We start from the raw sequence: 22,496 nt of genomic DNA on the forward strand, positions 1-22,496 counted from the left end.
ACAACATACAAAATCTTATTTTTCAAAAACATGCATATATATATATGACTCCTCTTTTTGGAGAAAATAAATAAAATATTAATAAAAAATACAACTTCTTTTTTTTTTTCCTCCCATTAAACTTTTTTCCAATTATTTGTGAAACGAACTAGGTTATGTTTAACAACTTTAACAACTAAATAGAGAAGATTATGCACACTACCATTTTTCATTTTAAATTCTCTTCTGCATCATGGAACAATTGCATTCACTGTTGTTACTATAGCAACAACTGACCTTATTTAAGGTTTGCAATTTCTGGTGGTTTTGCTGAAGCAAATATTGCCTTTCTTTGAATTCCAAATATAATTTGCTTATTAAATCATAGCAATCAAACTTGCATTACATTCTAATTAGCTACACGTTGCTTTGGTTTACAGTGATAGGCAACATAGATGAAAATCTCTGTTTTGTATAGTGGAAATATAAAATACATGGCAGCTGATTCTGATCCCAATGGAGTGAGACTTATGTCAGTTGACCCAATAGTGAATAGGCATAAATACGTGTAATTTCAAAACTCATTTAAATGCAGCAGTGTTATTTGATCCCAAAAGAGTGCCTAATACAATAGATTTTATACAAGTTTAAAATTGTTGAAAATATAAGAACATTAGTCTTACAGAATTGTTGCAGAAAGAACATTCTGGCTAACTTTCCCAGCACAAAGTTTCGTACTGCAAATTCGGGGGATGGAATTCAAAATAAGAACACTTGGATTATTTCTGCTTAGTATCACAAAGAGCACAGTTTGCTTCATATCTTCTTTGATTTGAGATTATATTGATTCCATAAAGGAGTCTCAGTTTTCTTATAAGTAGTTCTAGATTATTTCCAAAGTACTTCATAAAATATTCAGTTCAGAAGTTTGGGAATTAATAGAGACTGGTTTTTTTTAGGTTTTGCTTTTGTTTTGTTTTGTTTTGTTTTTATTTAACCCACTGCAAAGTAACTAATTTGACTATTTTTTTTTTCATCAAACATTTTAGAAATATATGAAATCTGTAGTGTTTTTCTGAGCTGCCAGAAGGAAGGAAATGGCTAGAGCACTCAGCAGTGGGTTCCTTCTGGTATCTAATATCCATAGTTTTGACATAAAAAGAATCTTCCCATTTTTTTCTATCACTTATGGCTAAATTATGCTTGAGTTCAATGCCTCAAGTCTCACCTGTAACTCTGCTTTAGCTGCATGGCCAATTAGTAACCACTATGCATGTTTGCTATGCACAATGCACATTATTGCCCTTTGCCCAGCACTGGATCAGAACATTTGACCTGTCCTTGGTTTTCAAAGCCTATCATCTCCGTCGTGAAGAAACAGATTGGTTTGACAAGCCCAGGGAATCTCGTTTGGAGAATGGACATGGCCTCGACAGAAGGCTGCCAGAGAAGTTGTCCCACTCTCGACCACCAAGTCAACACCAAGATCAAGTAAGCTGTCAAGTAAGATCTGTCTCCAGTTTTACAAATGTTTGACATTTTAATCACACTGGCCAGTAGCACAGGGACTATAGGATTAATCAAATTCCACCTACATTCAGCTGCAGTGCTGTTGAACCTGGATTTGTCATCAGTACTTGAGGATGAAATTAGAGGAACATTCATCTGCAATTCAGTACTAATTTTGCAGGTTATCTTTTGAATTTTGAAACATATCTGAAAGGAGTTAGTCTGCTAACCAAAACTATCTATAGATTAGGTATTCATATTAAAAATAAAAATTACAAAAAGTTAAACAATCCTATTTTGCCTCATCAGCTTTATGCCATCCAAAGCCAAGCCCCTTCTTTTAGTAGTTTAAGGAAAAGAGTTGCTTTATCCTGTTGACAGTTGTTTCTACTTTTAGTTGGTCAGTATAATCCCATCAGTATGTGATCAATTACTGAATAAATCAGCAAGACTTTATCAATATAATAATTAGAATATTTCATTCATTATAGCAAGAACAAAATATACCATATTCTGCTTTTCAAGCTTGCCAACTTTGAAATCTAGTTCACCTTAGTATGTGATCCCATATCCTGTTTGTATTAAAGAAGTTTATATATTTCAAACCTTTAAGGTCTTCACTTGATTGTTTTAGTTATCGTTTTTACTGATTGATTGAGATTATACTCTGTTTTCCATGAGATGCAATGGATGCAAGAGAAGGTATTGTATGGCCCCGTTGTGGTACTTAATAGCTTATATTGTTCATGTTAACCCCTCAGATAATATACAAACAGGAATATCCTGCTATCATGCAGCCTTCAAAATGTTTTTGCTGGTGAGCATTTTCACTGACATTTGACAATAGAATGTAGGTTTTATGAAGTAAGGATGTAGATTTTATGAAGTGAGCATTCAAATATCTTACAAGCTGTCATTTATTTTTATTTTTACCTCTCTTTCTATCTCTAGCATATATTGAAATTTACAAAGCCTATGTTGTACTGAGCCTACCCATTTCTTTTTAAGAAAGGGGTTATACAAGATACAGGTCTTACAGGAATCTATTTAAAGAACTCTACATGAACCAATCTTACTGCAGGATAAAGGAACTTTTAGTCTTCACAACTCTTAGTTTCACCAGTAACAGATAAAAAACTGTCTATCTGAGCACTTTAATCCTCACGTGAAGCATTCATTTTCCTATGCATACATGATCGTATTTGGCCACTACAGCCTCATGATGTAAAATGAAAAATTTGCGTTGAAAATTAGGCTTTCCCAAGAGGAAGGTTACTGTTATCCTGAGCTCTGTGACATGGACATGGTCAGTAAGATGTATTTTACTTTTAGCACCCCAGACCTTTTGCCCTGAGAAACAGCTGCAGGGCAAGTTACTAGTCACAAAGCTCCAATTTTTGTTGTTTGTTTGTTTCTTTTTCTCTCATATACATAGCACTATGCTAGGACCAGTTGAAAGACTTGATCAGACTTTTTAGGAGGAAGTTTTAGGGGACTGAGAATTCTTCTTTTCTTGGATTATGTTCAGAAGGAAAATACTTTTTTGTTTTTCTCCTTGAAGTTGTAGTGATGTCCCCAAGTTTATATGGAAATAGAGGTACTGCATTTAAAATATTCTCAAAGGCATCTTGTAAGGTTTTATAAAATCTGGGATGGAAACTGGAGAGTGAACATGTTCTAAATAATTCTGTGTGGTGCTGTGTAAAGCCTCTGCAAAACAAAAGTGGTGTGGAAGGAGAAGCTTTACAACAGTTCCCTCTTCATCTGTTTCCATCCAGGTTAGCTACTGTCATTCACCCCCTGGTGTAAAACAGTGTCAGTGTGTCTGCAGAAGGGAGAAATGTCCGTTCTCACCGATTCTTCATCATCTCCCTTATCTAAATATTGCTCAGACATTGTGTATTTTAATTTTTTTCTGTGAACATTTGTTTGTGATGATAACTTAAAAAAATATATATTTTAAGACACATACAGAAATTAAATTACTTTAACATAAGATAAAAAGGGTCAGAGCCATTTTTAAAACTTTCATTAGCTCCACCTTGAATTCTGAAAGTATAACACGTAGCAGTAGAAGCAAGTAAATCAATATCAACATCTCTATTATTAGCATTCATTTTATATTTTAAAGCTATTAAGAAAAATAAACACTTTTCAGGTCAAAGAGTGTGCTGAGGCATAAAGGTTTTTTCAGTCCTGTGTTTTCTGTAACAAAAAAGTTCCTGATTTCATTGTCCCATGCTCTATGTCTCCTATATCCACAACTCAGTTCTGCACAGAGAGCTGTAGTGTCCAAGCATAATGCACTGTGGAGACAAAAATGGCACATTGTTCTTCATCCTGAACATTTGAATAGGTCCACCTTCACCCAGAGCTTCCTTTATTGCAGAGACTTTCCTCAAATAGTTTAAGATGGCAGTTTCCTAGTTAGCAAAGGAATTCAGCCAATGCAACTCCTGTAATATCCAGTACTGAGTGCAAACCAGCCACAAAAGGGAATATTTGCATCAGTAGCACTAATCTGCTTGTGATGGATCAGCCAAAGTTTCCACATACACTTAGCCACTGTAAATTTTCCATTTGTATTTTCTTCTTTATAAAAAAATGTGAATATTTTACTGACCACCAAAACATTTGTTTTCCAGAAGATTTTGTTTCACATGCCTGAAACATCAATTTCCTTACTAGTAGAAATCAGAACTCATATGTCCCACAGAGCTTATACAATTAAACGTAATAAATAAACCAAAACTGGGCTTTTGAAGCAAGAATGAAGCAGAATGGCAACCCTGAATTTCTAGGTTTCCATGGATTTCTTATAACCTAGCAGATTAAACTCACATACTGTATTATTAATATTAAAATATATGTGTTTCTATAGCAACTTCTGCAGGGCTACATAGTATTCCTATTTCACATTAAATTACAGTGCAGTTTAATATCTTAAAAGAGCTTTCCCAATATAGTGATTCTGAAATGCTTACCAGAAGAGGGTAAACATGGTTTAAACCCATCCAATACATAATCTATTGCAGATTCTCCCTGATCCCTGTTGACCTCAACAGTTTGTTTAGTCGCTATCAGTTGACCTGCAGCTTCTTTAAATCTTCTGACATCAAGGCTCTTTTCACTATTATTTTCTTTGAAAAATAATTGTATATCCTGAACTAAACTGACTATTTCAAACAGTTTGGGAAGGAACAGTAGGAGGAGGTGCCAGAGGAGTAAGAGACCATGACAAGGAGGTGGACAGAGAGAGTATATTAACAGGAGATAAGTAGCTTCTCAGTGCAGGGTTTTAAATACAGAAATTCCAGTGATCATAGATGAATGAGTAACAAAATCTCAAACTCGTCATAATACCAATGTATCATCATCAATTTGCTTTGGCAACAGTTTCTAAGCACAAAAACAAGGCTAGAGCTCTAGAGCCTTTTCAGTGTTAATCTGTTTCTAAAGGCCCTCAAAAAGTATATGCTTTTCTTGGTTCATGGGTGTGTATCATTCCCTTAAAATAACATTTAAGTCATACATTTTTAGGGGCACTTGAATATTTAAAAATGAAGAAAAAAATGGGTCATAAGGTGAACAATTGGGTTAAAATAAGAAAGTGACAGAGATCCAGAAGGCTACCTGCAAACTTTTATTCCATGTTTTGTAAGTCCATACTGCTTAGTTTTTATTGTTTTCCAACTCCCAAGGAGATTTCATTAAATTTATAGTGAAGTGCTTTCTCTTGCAGGGGAAGTAATTTTGTTTTTTCTGATTCTCTGAAAATATGATGAGAAATAAGACATTTCCAAATTTAGTGTAGCTGTTAAACTATCTAATCTAATGAGTGAATTGTTAGCCACCCCCTCACTGTAATTCAAGATGGAATTTAGCAGGCAGTTGCTCATTTTTTAGTCACCCAGCAATGTCATTTTCACTGCATGACAGAATGACTTTTTAATCAAAAGTCAGAGTTCTGAACTGATCTAATTGCAGAAGCAAAGGCCACTCATTCTGCAATATGTTAACGAACAGGAACACAGTATTTGTTAAGTTTTTCTTCAGTACTTCTTTTGCAAAATATCTCCATCATCAGGAATCTGTCAGAGCTTTCTAGCTTTAGGATTTCTAGAGAACTTGATGTTTGTACTCTGCTCAGAGGAGATGTAGAGTTTCAAAGGGGCAGGATTACCTCAGCTGTGGAAATTCTTCATGCCAGCTTTCACAGGACTTGTGTGCTCATGCAAGTACCTGTGGTATTCAGAAATTAGGGCAGATACTATCTAACTCATCACCTTGAGCATCCACTATCCTGTTCCTGGATACCTAACTCAGGTAGAATTTCCCTTGAAGACTGTGTTTCCTAAAGCTCTACAGCCAGGCATGGCCGCTGAGATTCACTTTATCAGGCAGCACCATTTAAAACTAGAAATTTTTAATACTGTGGCTTTGGTGACCTCATCCAAAGACCAGTTAATAAGTTATAGCTGTTGCTATGGGCTTTGCCTGGAATACTAAAATACATGGAATGCTTTAATACAGCACTAAAGAAATTTATTCTTCTTAATTGTCTTCTTTGCCTTATAAAATTCCCTTACATAGGGTTTCTGTAGAGATTATTTATCAGACAAAATGTGTAACAACAACAAAAGGATAATAAAGTGGATATTTAAACTGATTTTCTGCAACAGTGTTGGAAAATCTCAGCACATTTATTTGCCATTCATTCTAATTTTTTGGGGGGGTTGAGCTGACTAATAACATGAAACACATGATGAGAACTTAAATCCCTGGAGGAAACGCTTTGCAGTCCAGTTTTCATTTAACTCACTGGGATGCAAACCCCAAGGGCCCACTGAGTAATGTACAGAAAAAATGTGACCTGAGCTCCCTGTCAGCTCAAAGTGCACAACAGGAGGGAATATCCACTGGAGAGTCAAAATGTGTCTGTGATCATAAGAGGATGACTTTGCCAGAGCTGAACTGCAAGAATTATTACTTGAGTGTACTGAATGCTCCCAGAAAGGTGAGCAAAGGATCTCAATGGCAAAGTCAGATGGCAGGAATCTGTGGTTTTTGTAGCAACTAAGTGGGATCAAGTCACTATTTGCCCTGTGACCTAAATCTGAGCTTGGGGACTTACACATCCTCCATTCCTGAAGCCAAGGGATGTCCTATCTGCGCCGTAGCTCAGATTTACACTGCTGTGATCGTGTGACTTCGCTGGGGTCCCTCTGTCTTCACAAGAGTTAATGCTGAAACAGTCAGCTAGAAGGACCCCGTGGCATATATTCAGGTGAAGGGAAATCACCTTTAGTGAAAATTAGAAGATGTGAACAACTGGAAACACAAAATAATTTGTGTTCTACAGGGTTTCAAATGCACTAATAGATCTCAGATGGATATAGGCATTACTGGTTAAAGTAAAATCATCAAAAACAATGTAACTGTTCATTCTATTATCTGTTTACAGCAAGCACTGTTTTTTCCTATTTATTCTGCCACTTTCAGACAAATACTGTTTTGAAGGTAAATGCCTAATGACATATTCAATTTAACTACTGATTCCTACCAACAGTAAAATACAATATGCTCAAAAACTTTAATGATTTTATTCATGATGATATGAATCACCAAGATTTATACTTACCATAAAATTCTGTAAGTGAAAGTAACAAATAAGTAATAGACTAAAGTAGGACATGGTCTATATATCTCTAAGAAAATCATGTACAATATGACATTGAATAGTCTTGGATTATTATTTGTTAAAGAAAAAATCCAGTGTTGCTAAAGAAAGATAAGATAGAGTAATTTTTTTAAAAAGTGAATTTGAGTTTATAAGCTGCAGTGTTCCCCAGTTAAATTGAATTGCTCCCACCAAAATTGATCCTAGCTAAGTATTTGTTCAAATGTGTTAATACTGCTTCTCTTAAATTGCTTTATTTTGTATTCTTTTTTTTTACTTAACTAAAAATAAAACTAGACACATTTTTTCTGATTTTTTTACAATTTTATGTAAGTTACATGTGACAAATACATTATTTTTACTGTTTAATTACACTTGCTGAATGTCTGATAATATAATTAAAAACATAACAATGTTCCTATCTATTTATAATTATGGAAGTCTCATAGAATTTCATATACTTCTGGCAGTAGTAGACTACATACTGGCAAAATTCCATGTTAAGACCTAAACTCTACCTGATCTCATGTTCTGATTTATTCTGGAGTACTTGTCTGCTACCAAATCCATCTTTATGTCTGAAATTAATTACAATCAATACTACTTTCAGTGTGTAGCATGAAGATTTCAGCCTTCTAGATGCAGTGTCATCTACTGGATAAGAAACTAAATTATGACAAAAGATGTATAGATTCTTATTCTCACTGTGGGTTTGCGCTGAGGCCCTTGACGTCTCTGTTTCCCTCCTGTCCTTTACGTGTGCTATCGATTAGCATCACAAACTCTCCACAACAGAAACTGGCTTTGAATTGCTTAGTTCAGAAGGAGCTTAACGATTTCAAATGCAACTTAAATATAAATAATAGTAATAAATTCATGTCCAATTGGCTCCTTGAATCTGCCCCCCCAAGCCCTATCCCAAACCCTCAGCCTGGAGCAATCATAGACACTCGTGTGTCTCCTCTCAGTCCAGGCAATGCTCAGGCTCAGCACCAACGGAGCAGAGCCAAAGAGGTCTTGGACTCTGCTTGGCTTCACAAAGACAAAAGCTGCAGGCAAAGAGGCTGTGTGATAGTGTCAGGTGTGGAAGTTTTGCGATTAATACTCTTTCTGCAAAGGCATTTTGGTGCAAGCTGATGATGGTTGTCTCTGGCTTAGGTTTAGTTCCTGCTCACGGTCCCTCCTGTGTGCCTGTGTCCCGCGGCAGGTGCGATCATCCCAGCTGGAAACCCGGCTCTTTAGCGGGCATTGTAGACATGCATTTCTTTCAGTTTTGACACTTCCCAGTATCAGCACATTTTCATATAAGATGTAGTCCTGAAAGTTTTGGGTAGGCTCTTTCAAAAGGCTTTTCAAATTTGATGTCACGAGGTACATTGGATTATGTGGCTTTGTTGAAACTAAAGCAGTAACTTGTGGATGTTTACACATTCAACCATCATTTTGTTTAGGTCTGTATGAATAGGATTTTATAACAATTACAGGAATTATGTTTAATTTAATTATTCTCTTGAACATTGCTTCAGCAAAGGATTAACATTAAGAGAAGCTACAGAAGGCTGCGTACCTTCTAATCATTAGAAAATAAAAATCAGAACTAAAGCCATATTCAAAATGAATTTAGCCTTATGGAAGCAAATATTCATTCCCCTGCAGAAGGATTTTTCAGTCTGACAAATGTCTTGAAGCTTGGGGGGGTGTTTGAATTGTGAAGTGGTGATATTTCCCAGGGTGAAATAAGTGTGTTTGCTTGTTTCTGTTTCAACTGTCTAAAATTATGGAAACAATTGAAGTTGTTTTATCTTTTTATGACATGCATATTTGTGTTCCTCAGATAAATGGGAAGCCCCTGCAGTACATATTCCCTCATGCAAGGCTCAAACTACTGAGAGACCCAAAGGATCACACAGTTTCAGGTAAAAAACAAGAACCCTCTACATGATAATTAATTTGATTAACATGAATCATGCAAAAGACTGGCAGTATTAAAAATAGTTCCTGTGTCATATGCAGCAGAAAATTCAGCGGTCATTTTAAATCTTGCTAGTTGGTTATAACAGAAAGCAGCAGTGCGGAAAAAAGGTCACAACATCTGTTCAAGATACATGAGCTATACAGACATTAAAAACAGAGGGAAAATCTGCTGTATTATACATATGAGCAGTCTGTTCTGCTATTGCTTTTTATATAACTCTATATTCTCTGTATGAGAAGTTTATATAAAATAGGCTTGTGTAGGTGTTTGACATGTACAGAAACAACAATTTTATTCTTTCTGTAATAGAACTATTCTACAGAAGGAGGTATCAGATCCCATTTTTCTGTGATATCTTCACATAGAGACATTTATCACAGGACTTCAGATTTATTCTGTTATCCCTAATGCTAATACAAAGGTTCATGTAAGTCTGAGTCTTTTTTACAAAGAAAGGTGGCAAAGTTTATATTCATTCACCTCCCAGACTCTGAGCAGAACACAGCGTGATGTTTTCATGTATGAAATTGTAAAAGACTGCAAGTTACAAGATCTAGCACCAGGTAACATCTGTCTGTCTGAGCTTTTGGAATTGCACACTTTTTCACATCTAATACTGATAAGGAACTGAAGAGGTTGTTGTTTTTTTTAATATGCTGTTTGCCTTCTTTCAGAGGTACATGCTTTAAGCAGCTTTGTCATGGAACCATCACAGTTCCTTTTAACTCTCTTAAAAATTCTAGCAGTGTGTGTCAAACTGTTTCTGTGCAGAAGTAATTACTGACTGCCAGCCCTGGAGTTCCCTTGAGCATTAAGTAGAAAGTGGCACAAAATTACTTGAATTGCTAAATATTGTTTTCACAAGGTTTCTGGCAGTAAAATCTTGATTACTTCCACCCCCAGTATCCACCTCATATTTAGGGTGTTAAATTAATGTTCTTTATATATTATGAGGTATTTTCTTGCTAGTCAGTGTAACGCCCACAGATGATTCCAGAATGCATGAAGACCCCTCCGCCCACAAAGCACAGTCTGAAAGAAGCCGCCCGGTCAGTGGTTGTTTCAGCTTCTGTGTCCCCAAGCCCTAGCAAGTCCATAGCAGCTCCTCGACATCCTAGTGAGGAATTTTGCCCTGTGGGTGATGAGTAATGTTGTGATCCAGGCTTCTCTCTTACTCAAGAACAAGTGGAATTACAACCACGCTACTGTGTATAGCTCATGATTTCATGTTGCTGAAGGCCTGCTCTCCTATGTAAAGTTACCCTCGTACAATGTAAAATGCTTATTCCAAATTCTCTACCAGCTCTTGTGCTGGCAGCCACAGCAACATACAGTGCATCAGGGTAAATGCATGACTGGAAAACGAAGGTGTAGATATTGACTTCCCATTTCCTAATGCCCTGCACAGCATGAGGTAAGACAGGATCAAATATTCACTCAGGATCCTGCTAAGGTTTCATAGCCCACACTTGGATTGCTCACTGCTGTAGCTGTGCTATATTCTACTTTAATTCCAATTGCAGTAAGCAAGTCTACAAGCTGCACTCATACTTTTGGTTTTTAGTCCTTATACAGCCTTGGATACCTGCGCAGACATACTTATGTGTGATATACGTGTAGATTTCCCTACAAATATGAAAAGATTCAAATGTGAGTTGTACAGGAAAAAGCCAAAGATAGAATATGGTACCAATAGGGAGGACCTAAGCCAGAAGAAATCATTGTATTTTTCATTCCTCATACATCTTTGAAGTAGCATAACTCCTTGAATTCATAGCTCCCTTCCTCCCTTCTCACTGTCTGAAGGATTAAAGTACACAGAAACTCTTTTTAAATGCACAGTGCTTTCTGCTTAGCCTTTAGCTTTCCAAATGGCATCTCCCAGAGCCACTCACATGGGTTTTATTCACTTTTTTAAACATTTGATTTTGATTAACCATTATCTGCAAACTAATAGCAAGTATTTTTGTTTATTAACCAGACAATGACTATGAACCAGAGGCTGACTTAAAAATCTATTATAGAGCAAAAGGTACTTAAAATAATGGTAAATTAAACAATATATACTCATATACCACCACATCTACCTCACTACAAGATTATTGGATATTTATACACATGCCATGTTTGGTTGACTGGCTGGCTGAATTCTTCCTGTTTCTTTGTTTCTTCCCATCCTCTCCTTTTTATGCTCTCCCTTTCTCCAACCCCCTCTCTTTCTCATCAAAAGTACTAAAATGAGGTGTTGAATGATTTTATTCAACACTTTGCCTTATGCATAGATATGTTTTGCCTTATGCTTTGCCTTTTGGCCTGTTGCATAGATACAGGAACAGCGTATGTTCAAAACAAAACAAACCAACCAACCAACCAAACAAACAAACCAATGCAAACAAAAACAACTCAACAAAGCTCACATGAGGAGTCAGATCTCTCCAAGAGAGCAGCTAGTCACTGGGTGGCAAGATGGGAGTCTCAGTTGAAACCATCCTTGCAGCAGCATCTTCAGCTGTATCATATGAGACTCCCTGAACTGTTGTGTTGCTGGATTCTTACAAGCCAGCTGACCTGTGGTCCATTGTTTCTGATTATCTTACAGTATGTACAAAACGTCCTCTTCCTTAGCTATGCACAAAAGCCTGTTCTATTTGATCATTTCTACACATACAAAATCACTTTCTACTGATGATCTAAATCAGGGCTGTCAAACTCATTTTCACCGGGGGCCACATCAACCTCACGGTTGCCTTCACAGGGCTGAATGGAATTTAGGACTGTATAAATGTATACAGCCAGTATACAGTCCTAAAATTCCATTCGGCCATTTGAAGCCAACCACAAGGCTGACGTGGTCCCTGTTGAAAATGAGTTTGACACACCTGATCTGAATGATCTAGGTGCAGTTTAGTTGATTCAACAGCAGGAGCTGCCTGGGAAGACGCCCGAGACTGACAGGTTCTCCTTTCAGGGAATTAATGAACACATTTTAAGTATACAAATAGTGTATCTTAACTGGTGTGTGCACAGCAGGAGTTACATGGGGAAATCTCCCAAACTGTCCACAATTCCCACCTGGAGAACTCCTGCAACTGTTGATCAGCTGTTTTGCTGGCACGCTGGCCAGTGGTTCAGCCCATCACCTCATCTCACTGGGGAATTCCTGGGCCAACCTGGGCATTAATGACTCAGTGTGCTGGGTCAGTCCTGGTACCCAGCTATACCAGGGCAACCTTGAACTTCATCCTAATATCACCATTATAATTTGAATTCCTTTGATCTCACCATATAATTAACATAGTGGATGTTGTTGCTTGATTATGGATACAGAAATTGTCACATCGTGAATATCAGTTATAAGAGTAGTTCTGTTTATTTGCTTTCTTGATTAATGAAAACTGGCTGTGAGGTACAGATGCCTTCGATGCCTCTTACATAATCTGGCATAATTCTGAACACAAAAAATATTTGCTACAAATTTTAGCATTTGAATGAGGTGTTTAAGGAATGAGGAACTGGGCCAAAATTGTGATGACAGGAGAACTGTAATTCTGAATGAAAACTAAATGTGTACTTGCTAGCTGGCCTCTCTCTTGAGGGTTCTTGTTTCTTTAGCAAATTCCATCATCTAGAACTCACAGCTGTTCTTTTCAAGGTATGCAGTGTCCCCTCCTCAGGCAATGCTGATAGATGTGAAGGAATTGCCAAGGGTTTTCTCTGCAAAGTTTGATTAATAATTTGCATTAAAAAAAATAAATGGCATCATGGTTACCCTGAGGTGTCAAAGCAATGACAGTAGTGATCAGTGAATGATAATGTAGCAATATTTGATGCTCCAGAATCTCCCTGTTTGTTTTCAGTGAGAATCACTTATTCCTTTTGGATCCTTTACAATAGTAGGATAAGCACTGGTTTATGCCAGTGTTTCTCTTCTGTTTTGTTTTTTTGTTTGGTTTGGTTTGGTTTGTCTTTTTTTTTTTTTTTTTTTTAATTTTTTTTTTTTTTTTTTTTTTTTAACACGTCATAGTTATATTTGAAAAAGTGAAGAGAGGACATGGCTGTTGAAAGCAATGAAAGCATTGGCAATGCCTTTGGAAATGTCACAAAGATAAAAATTTGCATTTTGTTATTCCTGATCAGTAAGCTGTTTAGACACACTGGGTGAAAAGCCAGCAAGGAAGGCAAATCTCAGTAGGTGCATAGGTACAAAGAGAGCACTCAGTCGAAGGTAATTTTTGCTGCTTTGCCTCACTTAGGCTGAGTCACAAATAATTCTTCCCTTTCCAAAGGTACAATATTCTGCGTTTCAAGGGAGCAAAATGTACCTTTCAGCAGCCAGACTGTCCGTATAGGGAAGCATCCTCTTCAACTCCGAAGAAAAAATAAAAGGCAGAGAAGCAGCTCAGAAAAAGCTGTAAACTTTATTATAAAGAAGGGACTTAGACTGTGGGTGGAAGATTGTATCCTTAATATTCACTTCAGCAGTGATGGCAGTGAAACTGCTAAGGGGATGACAGCGTAGCTGTAACGCTGAAAACACGTCAAGAGATGCCTCATACTCTCTAAAAGGGTTATTAACTCCTGCACACAACTCTACAGGTCTCCAGCATGCCAGCTCATGGGGTATTTATCCTGAGAGAGAGCTAGAAGGCTTTTCCTACAGCAAGCCCTCACTATTTTAGAAAGTCTCTAAATAAATAACCCTGTATATTTAGGTTTCTTTTCACCTGCAAGTTCAGCAAATTCAGTTCTTACAGCAAAATACTGAAGTGCAGTGAATATCTAATTACTAATCAAAAACACATTAAACATAGTCTGTGTTGAATATGATATAATAGTCAAAGGGTAGAGAAATGTAATTGTAATCCACTTCTTTTCCTCATACTCTTTTCTTAGAGGATTACTTATCTTGTTTGTTTGGTTTACTGTTGTGAAGAACTGCGATAATACAATACTCTCCTCCAGCACACACTTGTCACTGGGGAAAGATTTAATCCCTAATTAATGACCATCATTCCATCAAACACTCTCTCCTTATCTGAGATGTGTCACAGAAGGTAAAAACCATAAACAGAAAAGGACAGACCTGTTACAGCCAGATGACATCGGAGATTTTACAGTGAAGTCATGCGGCAGCAAGTGAGGACAGAAATGGAAATAAAGGGGTGGAGAGATGTCTGTTAGGGTCTTAATAGCAAGCTTAGAAAAAACTTACTATTATTCAGGTTTACTAAATTTAAAAAAAAAAAAACAAAAAGCAAGCCACAAACACATTTTGGTATTTGTTAGAAATATTTTGTAGAGATACAGACCATATATTCCATGTTTATGTGCCTTCACTCTAGCTTAATTTGAAAAGCACTAGTGTGTGTATTTAAAATACTTTCCATGAAGCCTTTTCTGCAGCTCAGTTGTTAATGCATTTTTCAGCATCTGAACATCTGTTGAAAGATGTCTGATAAGATCTATGGTTCTATGATCTTAAGACGAGTGGAGGTAATTAAGAGGGCAATGTGTCTACTGGTTATAAAAGTCCAATTTTCTTTCATAGCTCTCAGGCAGAAAAGGCTGCAGAAACAGATCACTGCACAGTGAATGTCAGAGTTAAGTCAGGCCCCCAGGTTCCCATGGAAAGCCAAGAGGAAAGCCGGCATGTAAGAAGGAGATTCACAGAAGCCAAACCAGAAGTCTCTCTGTTTTGGAGATAAGTAATGCAGGTCAGGTCTTTTTCATGAAGAGCTAGAAGATGAGACATTCAGGGATGTGTATCATTGGTGAGAGGACTTTTCAAGGACATTAGTAAAAGTTAATAATGCAGAAATGTCAGTTTAATGTTTTACTTCACAGGTGAGACATAAATTATCTTAATGACTCTCAGAGGAAATGAAGACCCTGTGCTCCCTTCTCTGCATGCTGGCTATCAAAAATATGCGTAGGTTTAATAATTACATTAGAATGAGGCAGTTACAAAAGACAATTAATTAGATGTTGAAATAGCTTAAAGAAATGGCAATTTTGCTCCATTGATTATAAAAAGACCATGAGGTGAATAAGTTAGACTACCATTTCTATCTTACAGACATCTTAAATTAGATGAGATAAACACATACAGTGTATGTACAAAAAATCTATAGAACAATCCAAAAACTTGTAGAGGACTGGTTGTCTGAAGGACCACATCACTCCTCATCAGCAAGAGACAAACACAGACAATGTTTCAGTTGGATGTACTTTCCAGGGCAGGGTGCTGGAACATTTTGAGAATCTTTGCCTTCCATTCACTGTTTATCTGATCGTAGATTTGTACAGGTCTTTGAAGTGTATCGTGTGTACACTCCCGGCCATTTTGGATGCTTTTGGATGATTATGGTTAAAACATTCTGATTCTGCAGGTCACTGATGCAAATAAAATATTCCTCATGGATTGGCAGGGTACTCTGAGGTGCTGATTGTCTCATAGGATCACTGCACTAAGCTGAGGTGCAGCTTTTGTCAAGTGAAATCTCTGCTTTTCATTATCTCTGTTTCTTTTTTTCACTTTAATATTGTTTCCAAGCAATATGCACGCAATGCCTGCATGTTTGCTTGCTTGTTTACTTCAGTAAAAAGAAGTTGGGGGAAAAGGGTTTTCAGCCAATAATGATTTAAATAAACTAAAGTTTGCCATAAAGTGTTCTTGTTCCTGAAGAAATCTGTTCATCAAGAAAGGGAGTGAAGTTGACGTTGGGCAGTCAAGGCTTTTGAAGCCAAAGCTGTCTGAGGATAGACACCCAAAAATTACATGAAATTCCTACACACACACACACACTCTTACACAATCAGCCCCCTTATTCACTACAATCCACATTTTTCTAAAAGAAGTTTAGGCACAAGTTTAAGATATATCAAAGTGCTGATTTGTGTGTGAGATTGGAAATTGTCTTTCTGATTTCTCTAAAAAAATGTTTGGGGGTTTTTGCATGTTGATGTCTTGGACAGCAGTAGTCATTGGCTTGAGGATATACCATTTTCTGAGAAAAGACAGCTTCTTCTGCAGTGTTTAAAGGAACAAGCTATGCTGTTAAATAAATTATCTTTATCCCTGTGACAAAAAAAAAACCATACTGCATTTTGAGGAGTTAATTTCAACAAACAACAAGCTGACTAGTAAATTACTATGCACTTAATCTATACGCTGTCTTTCGTATGGTTGAGTTATTATAATAAATATTAATTTTGTGTGAGAAATCAAATTAATATATCCCAAATAAGATGTGACATATCAAGTCTTACAAGATTTATGCCTGTTATTTAAAAAAGGAAAAACAACTAAAAATCGTTTTGTCAGTTCCCCCATGTTAAAACGTGGAAGTTATTTTTTTCTATGTCTTTCCTTCCTTTTATTTTTTTTTTAATTATTATTTTTTTATTACTAGCCTAAGCTGCATACAACAGAAATAAGGCAATTGATTACTTAAAGACATGAGTTTAAACCCAACTTAGATGAGAAATGAATGGATACAGTTACTAACCTCATTCAGTAGTGACTGATGTCATTGGGAAAAGAGCATGTACAATGACCTGAAGGTCTCAACATGTGTCTTAGCAGACAGTTCAGATTTCCAAACACAAAGCTAGCTCATACCCACAGATTGGTTGTAAGAAATGGACTGTCAAATGGCCACACAATACTTCCCAGGGACAGTCTGAAGAGATGCCCTGTGATACCTCTTCTGAGAATAAACCATGAGCTTCTGCCTCTGCTGTTGCCAACTTGGGATCTTTTCCAAGCACTGAGTCAAAAATTAATTTGAAGTTTTAACAACAGAGGAACTACAATTCCTTCAGTTATTTATTGTAATTTAAATGAATATTTTAATGTTTTAAATTAATTCTACAACAAAACCAGACAGTGTCTTTGAAAAAAAGAAGGAAAGTTCAGCATTTTTTACAAAGACTTAATGGACTTCAGGTATTACTTGTTCTGAAATAATGCTATTTTACAATTTGTGATTCCACAAATTCTTCCCCATTCATGGCAAATCTCCATGTAGTATGGTTTCAGTTGATTCCTTTGTGCAAGAGGGTCTTTTGGGTGTAATATTCCTTTATGGTTTTCCTTCAGGAGGAATTATGCACTGTGTAGAGGCTTTACGGGGTGGCTGTTAAGTGCAGACAGTATCATCTTTTCTACAGGTTCCTCAAAATGCTGATCAAGATCCCTCAGTGTTCCCCATGGTGTGTACACTCTCCGTGGTGTCTTCCATCCCAAAGGAAGTTGTAGAGCTGAGTAGCGTCTATTTAACTATTCCCAACACATATTTACACATATATCAGGCAGATTTGTTCTGCTCTAGGAAATTTATTGGAAGTTCATTAATTACATAAATTCACGCCTGTCTGCAGTTTGTATGAAATTGTAATAACAGGACATTATGCAAAGAAGTCTGCAATGCAAGACAAGCATACAAAGTCATAGAAGAGAGAAATTACATGCTAAATCACCAAGTGTTTTCTTGGTATTTTCTTAACAAAATATAGATCACTTCAAAAGCTGAAGGTCGTCTTCCAAATCAGCTAAATGAAAGCAAATGATTTGAAGTTTTGGTACAATATGTAAAGATAACTGCTACAATTCTTATTGCATTCACATAGGACTGAACTATTATTTGCTAATAATGGTTGCTAAAACATCACTAATATGCTAGATTCATAAAAAAACAGGTAAGTTGTGATGTGCCAGAAGAGCATCCTTTATGTAAATCCTTTTCCTCTGATGACAGGGTACCTTATACTATGTGGGAAACATCAATAAAATCTATTCAACTTTTCCCCTCGTTGAGAGGAACATAAATGAAAAGCTTGAGCTAAACGCAATTACTGTAGCATTAAAAATATCACAAAGATTGATTTTTTTAAAGTGAAGCCATGAAAGATTGGCTGACATTGGCTGAACAGATTAAAGCTTGCCTTTTATGGTATTATATGCTTTTATGGCATCCTCACAAGAATCTTTACATTTCTGTGAAATTAGACTGAAATTATTTTAACGCAGTAAGCTGAGAGTGACTCTAGACTTCAGGTATTTTCTTACATTTACTTTTAACCTGGAATTAGGATGTAAAGATCTGGATGTGCATGTAACTAGATGAGCAAAAAACTGGTTAGATGGTGGGTTTTGAGGGTGCTGATTAATGGCCCATGCTTTTCCTGGAGGCAGACAACGAGTACCACAGAAGACCCTATTGTGGGACTGTTTAATATCTTTATTAGGGACATGGAGCAGGTGATGGAGTGCACTCTTGTAACATTTGCAGATGACATCAAATTGGGGGAATACATTTGAGGGCAGGGCTGCCATTCAGAGGGACCAAGACAGAAACCTTGTGAAGCCGAACAAGGACAAATACAGATCCTGTATCTGGAGACAAAGAGCCCTGTGCAATGATACAAGCTGGGAACTTAGTGGCTGGGGAGCAGGTGTGCAGAAGAAGACTTCACAGATAGCCATCTTCACATCATGTGCCTTGACAGTAAAGGTGGCCAACAGCATCCTGGGCTGTGTTACCAGGAACATGCCAGTAGATCAAAGGAAGCGACTGTTCCCTTCTACTCAGCATGTCAGACTGTGTCTAGATACTGTGTTCAGTGTTGCCCACACCTCACCCCCAATACAAGAAAGACGTAAACACACAAGAGAAAGCACAGCAGAGGGCCACTGAGGTAATTGGGGACTACAGCACCTACCCTGAGAGCAGCAGTTAAGGGCCAGATCTTGTTCAGCCTTCAATTTTGGAATAGTAAAGAGTGTGTATGTGCTTAGATACAGGACTGCTCACTAAATAAAGCTGTATGGGCAAGAACACAGTGATAAAGAAGGGAGAGAAAATTCAGAATGGATGGAGAAGGATGCAGAACAAGTTTTGACTAATGCAGCCCTGAAGACAAGACCAAGACTGGTCTTTGCTAAAAAGTCTTGAGTTGCTCCAGAGTATAAGTTTACAGTGAATAGGATCACTATGTCTGCATTTATCTATATTTTTTGGAAAACAGTGTCGCCATTGACATACCTTAAGATAGCATCAGCACTCTGCATGGACAGCATGAACCACTGTCTAACAGGTGACAGGACAGAGTCATGTTTCTGTTTCCTCTTAACCCTATGCTCCAGCTTACCAGCCTAATAAAAAGAATTTACGATAGATATAGCCTTTATGCTCCCCAAATATCAGCACCATCTTTACTGAAGAAGTAATGCAAAAGGTAGGAGAGGAGTGTGTTTCTTGCTTCCTTCTCAACGTGACCGTATGTTGGATAAGTCTATGCAACACCCTGGATGAGATTTTTAGCAGATGTAATAATCATCACTGTTTATTGAAGATAGCAAATTTTTCCAAAATTTATTAAACATAAGAACAGTCTTTCTGGGTCAGACACAAGGTTCATTTAGCCCTTCATCATAGGTCTGACAGAAAGTGTTTAAGAATATAAGGACAGGGTAAACACAGTACAATATTCTCACAGCTTCCTATAGTTTGTGGTTCAGCTGCTTTGTGAAGCAGTGATTGCTTCTTTACATTTAATGGGGAACTACTCTTTTCCTAAAGGCTTTTGTTGGCATATACATCTATATGTCTTACATATTGTTTAATATCCTACCCTATTATATTTACATTAATTCTGTTTGTACTTCTTAAATACCAAGCTGATATGGATGGGAGAATCCAAAACTAACATTTTAAACAATGAAGTTCAGCTGTCAGTCAGTGGCATATATTGAGCCATTGGTGTCTATCAATAAACACAAATGAAACTCATTACATACAGGTTTTTTATAGATTTAAAGCTACAGTCTGCCATAGATCATGCCATAAATTCTGATGTGACAAATCATCCAAAAGGAAGAGACATGTGTCTTATTTTCAAGTAGATATGATAAGTACTCCAAGATGCTAATTCGTAAAACACTTCATGATCCTTCAGGATGATAACTAGTGTGCAAATCAGCACGAAGCAGATTTGCAGCTGATATAAATTAATGCTGTCCTATTAAAACAACTGGAATAGATCTGAATTTCATCAGCTCAGAATTTGGCTTCATGTATATTTTATGCTTCAATTGCCAGTGGCCAAGAAGTGCAATAACTGAGTAGGCTTAATAATGATTCTAGGAAACAACTTCATTTAAGCTAATTTCATTAGAAAGCATTGAAACAATTCTCCTGAGTACAATCTTGAAAATGCACCTATCTAGTCAACCAAGCTCTGATATGTATCATGATGTTAGGTGTTCCAGAGAATTGCATAGGAATAATAATGCAAATAAAAATTTAGCTTGGATTTTATTATGCACATTACTTTTCCTGCAGCTTTCCTAGTGTCTGATCTAACCTGGTTTTGTTTGCTTCGACATGTTTCATTTCCATCTGTTCTCCAGACTTTACAGATAGCTTTATCACTACTATGATTTTTAAATAAATGCCTTGCATTTCTTCATGGAACTTTTCAGACTGAACTCTCCAAAGAGAAGTCATCGTTGTTTTTTTTTTTCTGTGGATAACAATTCTGTTTCATACAGACAATGGAACACGGTGTAAAATTCTTCCAGCAGATAAGGGTCTACCAGCAACCTGCATATGTCTCATCTAGATAAGGCTGGAGGAGGAATGGGGAGATAACCTCTAGTAAATTAACACTGAAGGAAGGTATGCTCTGTCTCCATTCACAGCCAAATTGAGTTGGAAGACTTCATATTGTTTGATTTGATTGATATGTTCTCATTTCTATAGCATGGTATTTTGGCACGTTGCAAAGTCTTTCATGCCTAACATCTCATTTTCGTTCTTTATCCTCATGCATTTTTCTGATTGCTACAATTGGACCTGGTCCATGAAAGGTCATCCTTATGCTTATTTGCTATAACTCAGTCTTCTGGTTTTGTATTTTGTTTTTGAAAGTGTTGTTAGAAAGTGATGAAAATCGTATTTGAACTTATTTTTTTTCCTCCCTCAGTGATGTGTCTGTGCATCAGCTCATGGACCTGAAACACAACACCTAATCTTTATTTTGAGGTTTAAACATATCTTCTATTTTAGAATACTCAGAGACATACATTGTAGCTCTCATCTGCATTTTTCAGTTCAGGCCCATTTCAAATTTTCCCATTTTACTTGTGTATAGTTTTAAGTTCAAAGCACATGATATCCAAAGGTGGTAAAACAACCATAGTTTTACAGAAATAAACAGTGATTTTCAACTGCAATCTTGGAGGGCATGCTCTTATGTGCTTAGAAATCCAAATCAGTAGCAGTATTTAATATATTTCTTAAAAATTCAGTCACCTAAACATCTATTAAAAATTCATATAGCTCTATTTCTAACTGTGATAAGAGCCAGATTGCTGCTGACAGTCATACTTAGGGTTTCCAATGCCAATTTGCACAAACTCATGTATGATTACTGAAAATCTGTTGTACATACTACTCTCTTCTTTACTTTCTTTGTTGTTCTAATTAGACACACAAATGGTTTCATACTTTGAAAAATTAGCCCAGAGGAAATATTTGTTTGAGTTAGCACATGAATAGTGTTTGCACAGAGCTTCTGGGTCACATGTTGAAGTTGTTGCTACTATTACTATAAGCTAATAATCAAACAATATCAGTCCCTGCATTTGGTGCTGAAATTCTATTTACTTTTATAAGAGAAAACATCCCAGGAAACTTAATTTTCACCTTTGTGTAACGGCAGAACCACCAGCACCAGCAAAAGTCTGGTGTGCCTTGAATTGCTCAGTTTTTCTCTACTATTTTTTTCTTTTTTTTTTTTTTTTTTAGCATGTAACTTAAGTAAGGGTTTATTGACATTTGTTTGGAAAGGCGAGCGTAATCATTGCTTAGATGCTGCAATAGTTCCAGGAAATCTAGGCTGTTTATACGCTAATGGCTATAGTGGAGCTGCTCAGCTGAGTAGTAAAAAGATGATAAGTTTTCATTAACTTCCATGTGACCAGAGGAACAGCAACAGATTGGGAGCAATCTGATCTTTATTATCTCTGTAATGCAGAAAAATGACCAAATTGTAATTGTGGAGCTCTGGGTATGGTCAGTCTAGTCCAGCAGAACAAATTATTGTGTATCAGCTGAGTCATGTTTCTAGTCTTTCTGCTCTGGTGTTACTCTGACACAGCAAAATATACCAGAGGATATGATTTCATAGTGGTCTGAGAAACACTGAGCTACACAAGTTCAGAATAAGTAAGTCTAATTGGACACAAAGTACCTAATGGTGGAGTTAAGGAAAAGAGAATTTAAAACAGTTTTGCAGTGATGCTTGCCAGGTCACCAGTGACAGAATTTCTAAGTGTCAAGTTGTTGA

General features: G+C 36.7%; 1 protein-coding gene across 1 annotated transcript in view; it reads left to right on the forward strand.

The window, feature by feature from the left end:
* PCLO (piccolo presynaptic cytomatrix protein) overlaps nucleotides 1–22,496 on the forward strand; it is a gene marked incomplete at both ends in the record, with an annotated part of 351,318 nt that overhangs the window by 203,562 nt on the left and 125,260 nt on the right. The window contains 2 exons of the mRNA XM_082071252.1: nucleotides 1,334–1,482; nucleotides 9,003–9,084. Coding sequence (XP_081927378.1) covers nucleotides 1,334–1,482; nucleotides 9,003–9,084 — 231 coding nt within the window. The remainder of the gene's footprint in view (nucleotides 1–1,333; nucleotides 1,483–9,002; nucleotides 9,085–22,496) is intronic.

The sequence above is a fragment of the Streptopelia decaocto genome, assembly GCF_964273445.1.
Source record: "Streptopelia decaocto genome assembly, chromosome: 1".
Taxonomy (NCBI): domain Eukaryota; kingdom Metazoa; phylum Chordata; class Aves; order Columbiformes; family Columbidae; genus Streptopelia; species Streptopelia decaocto.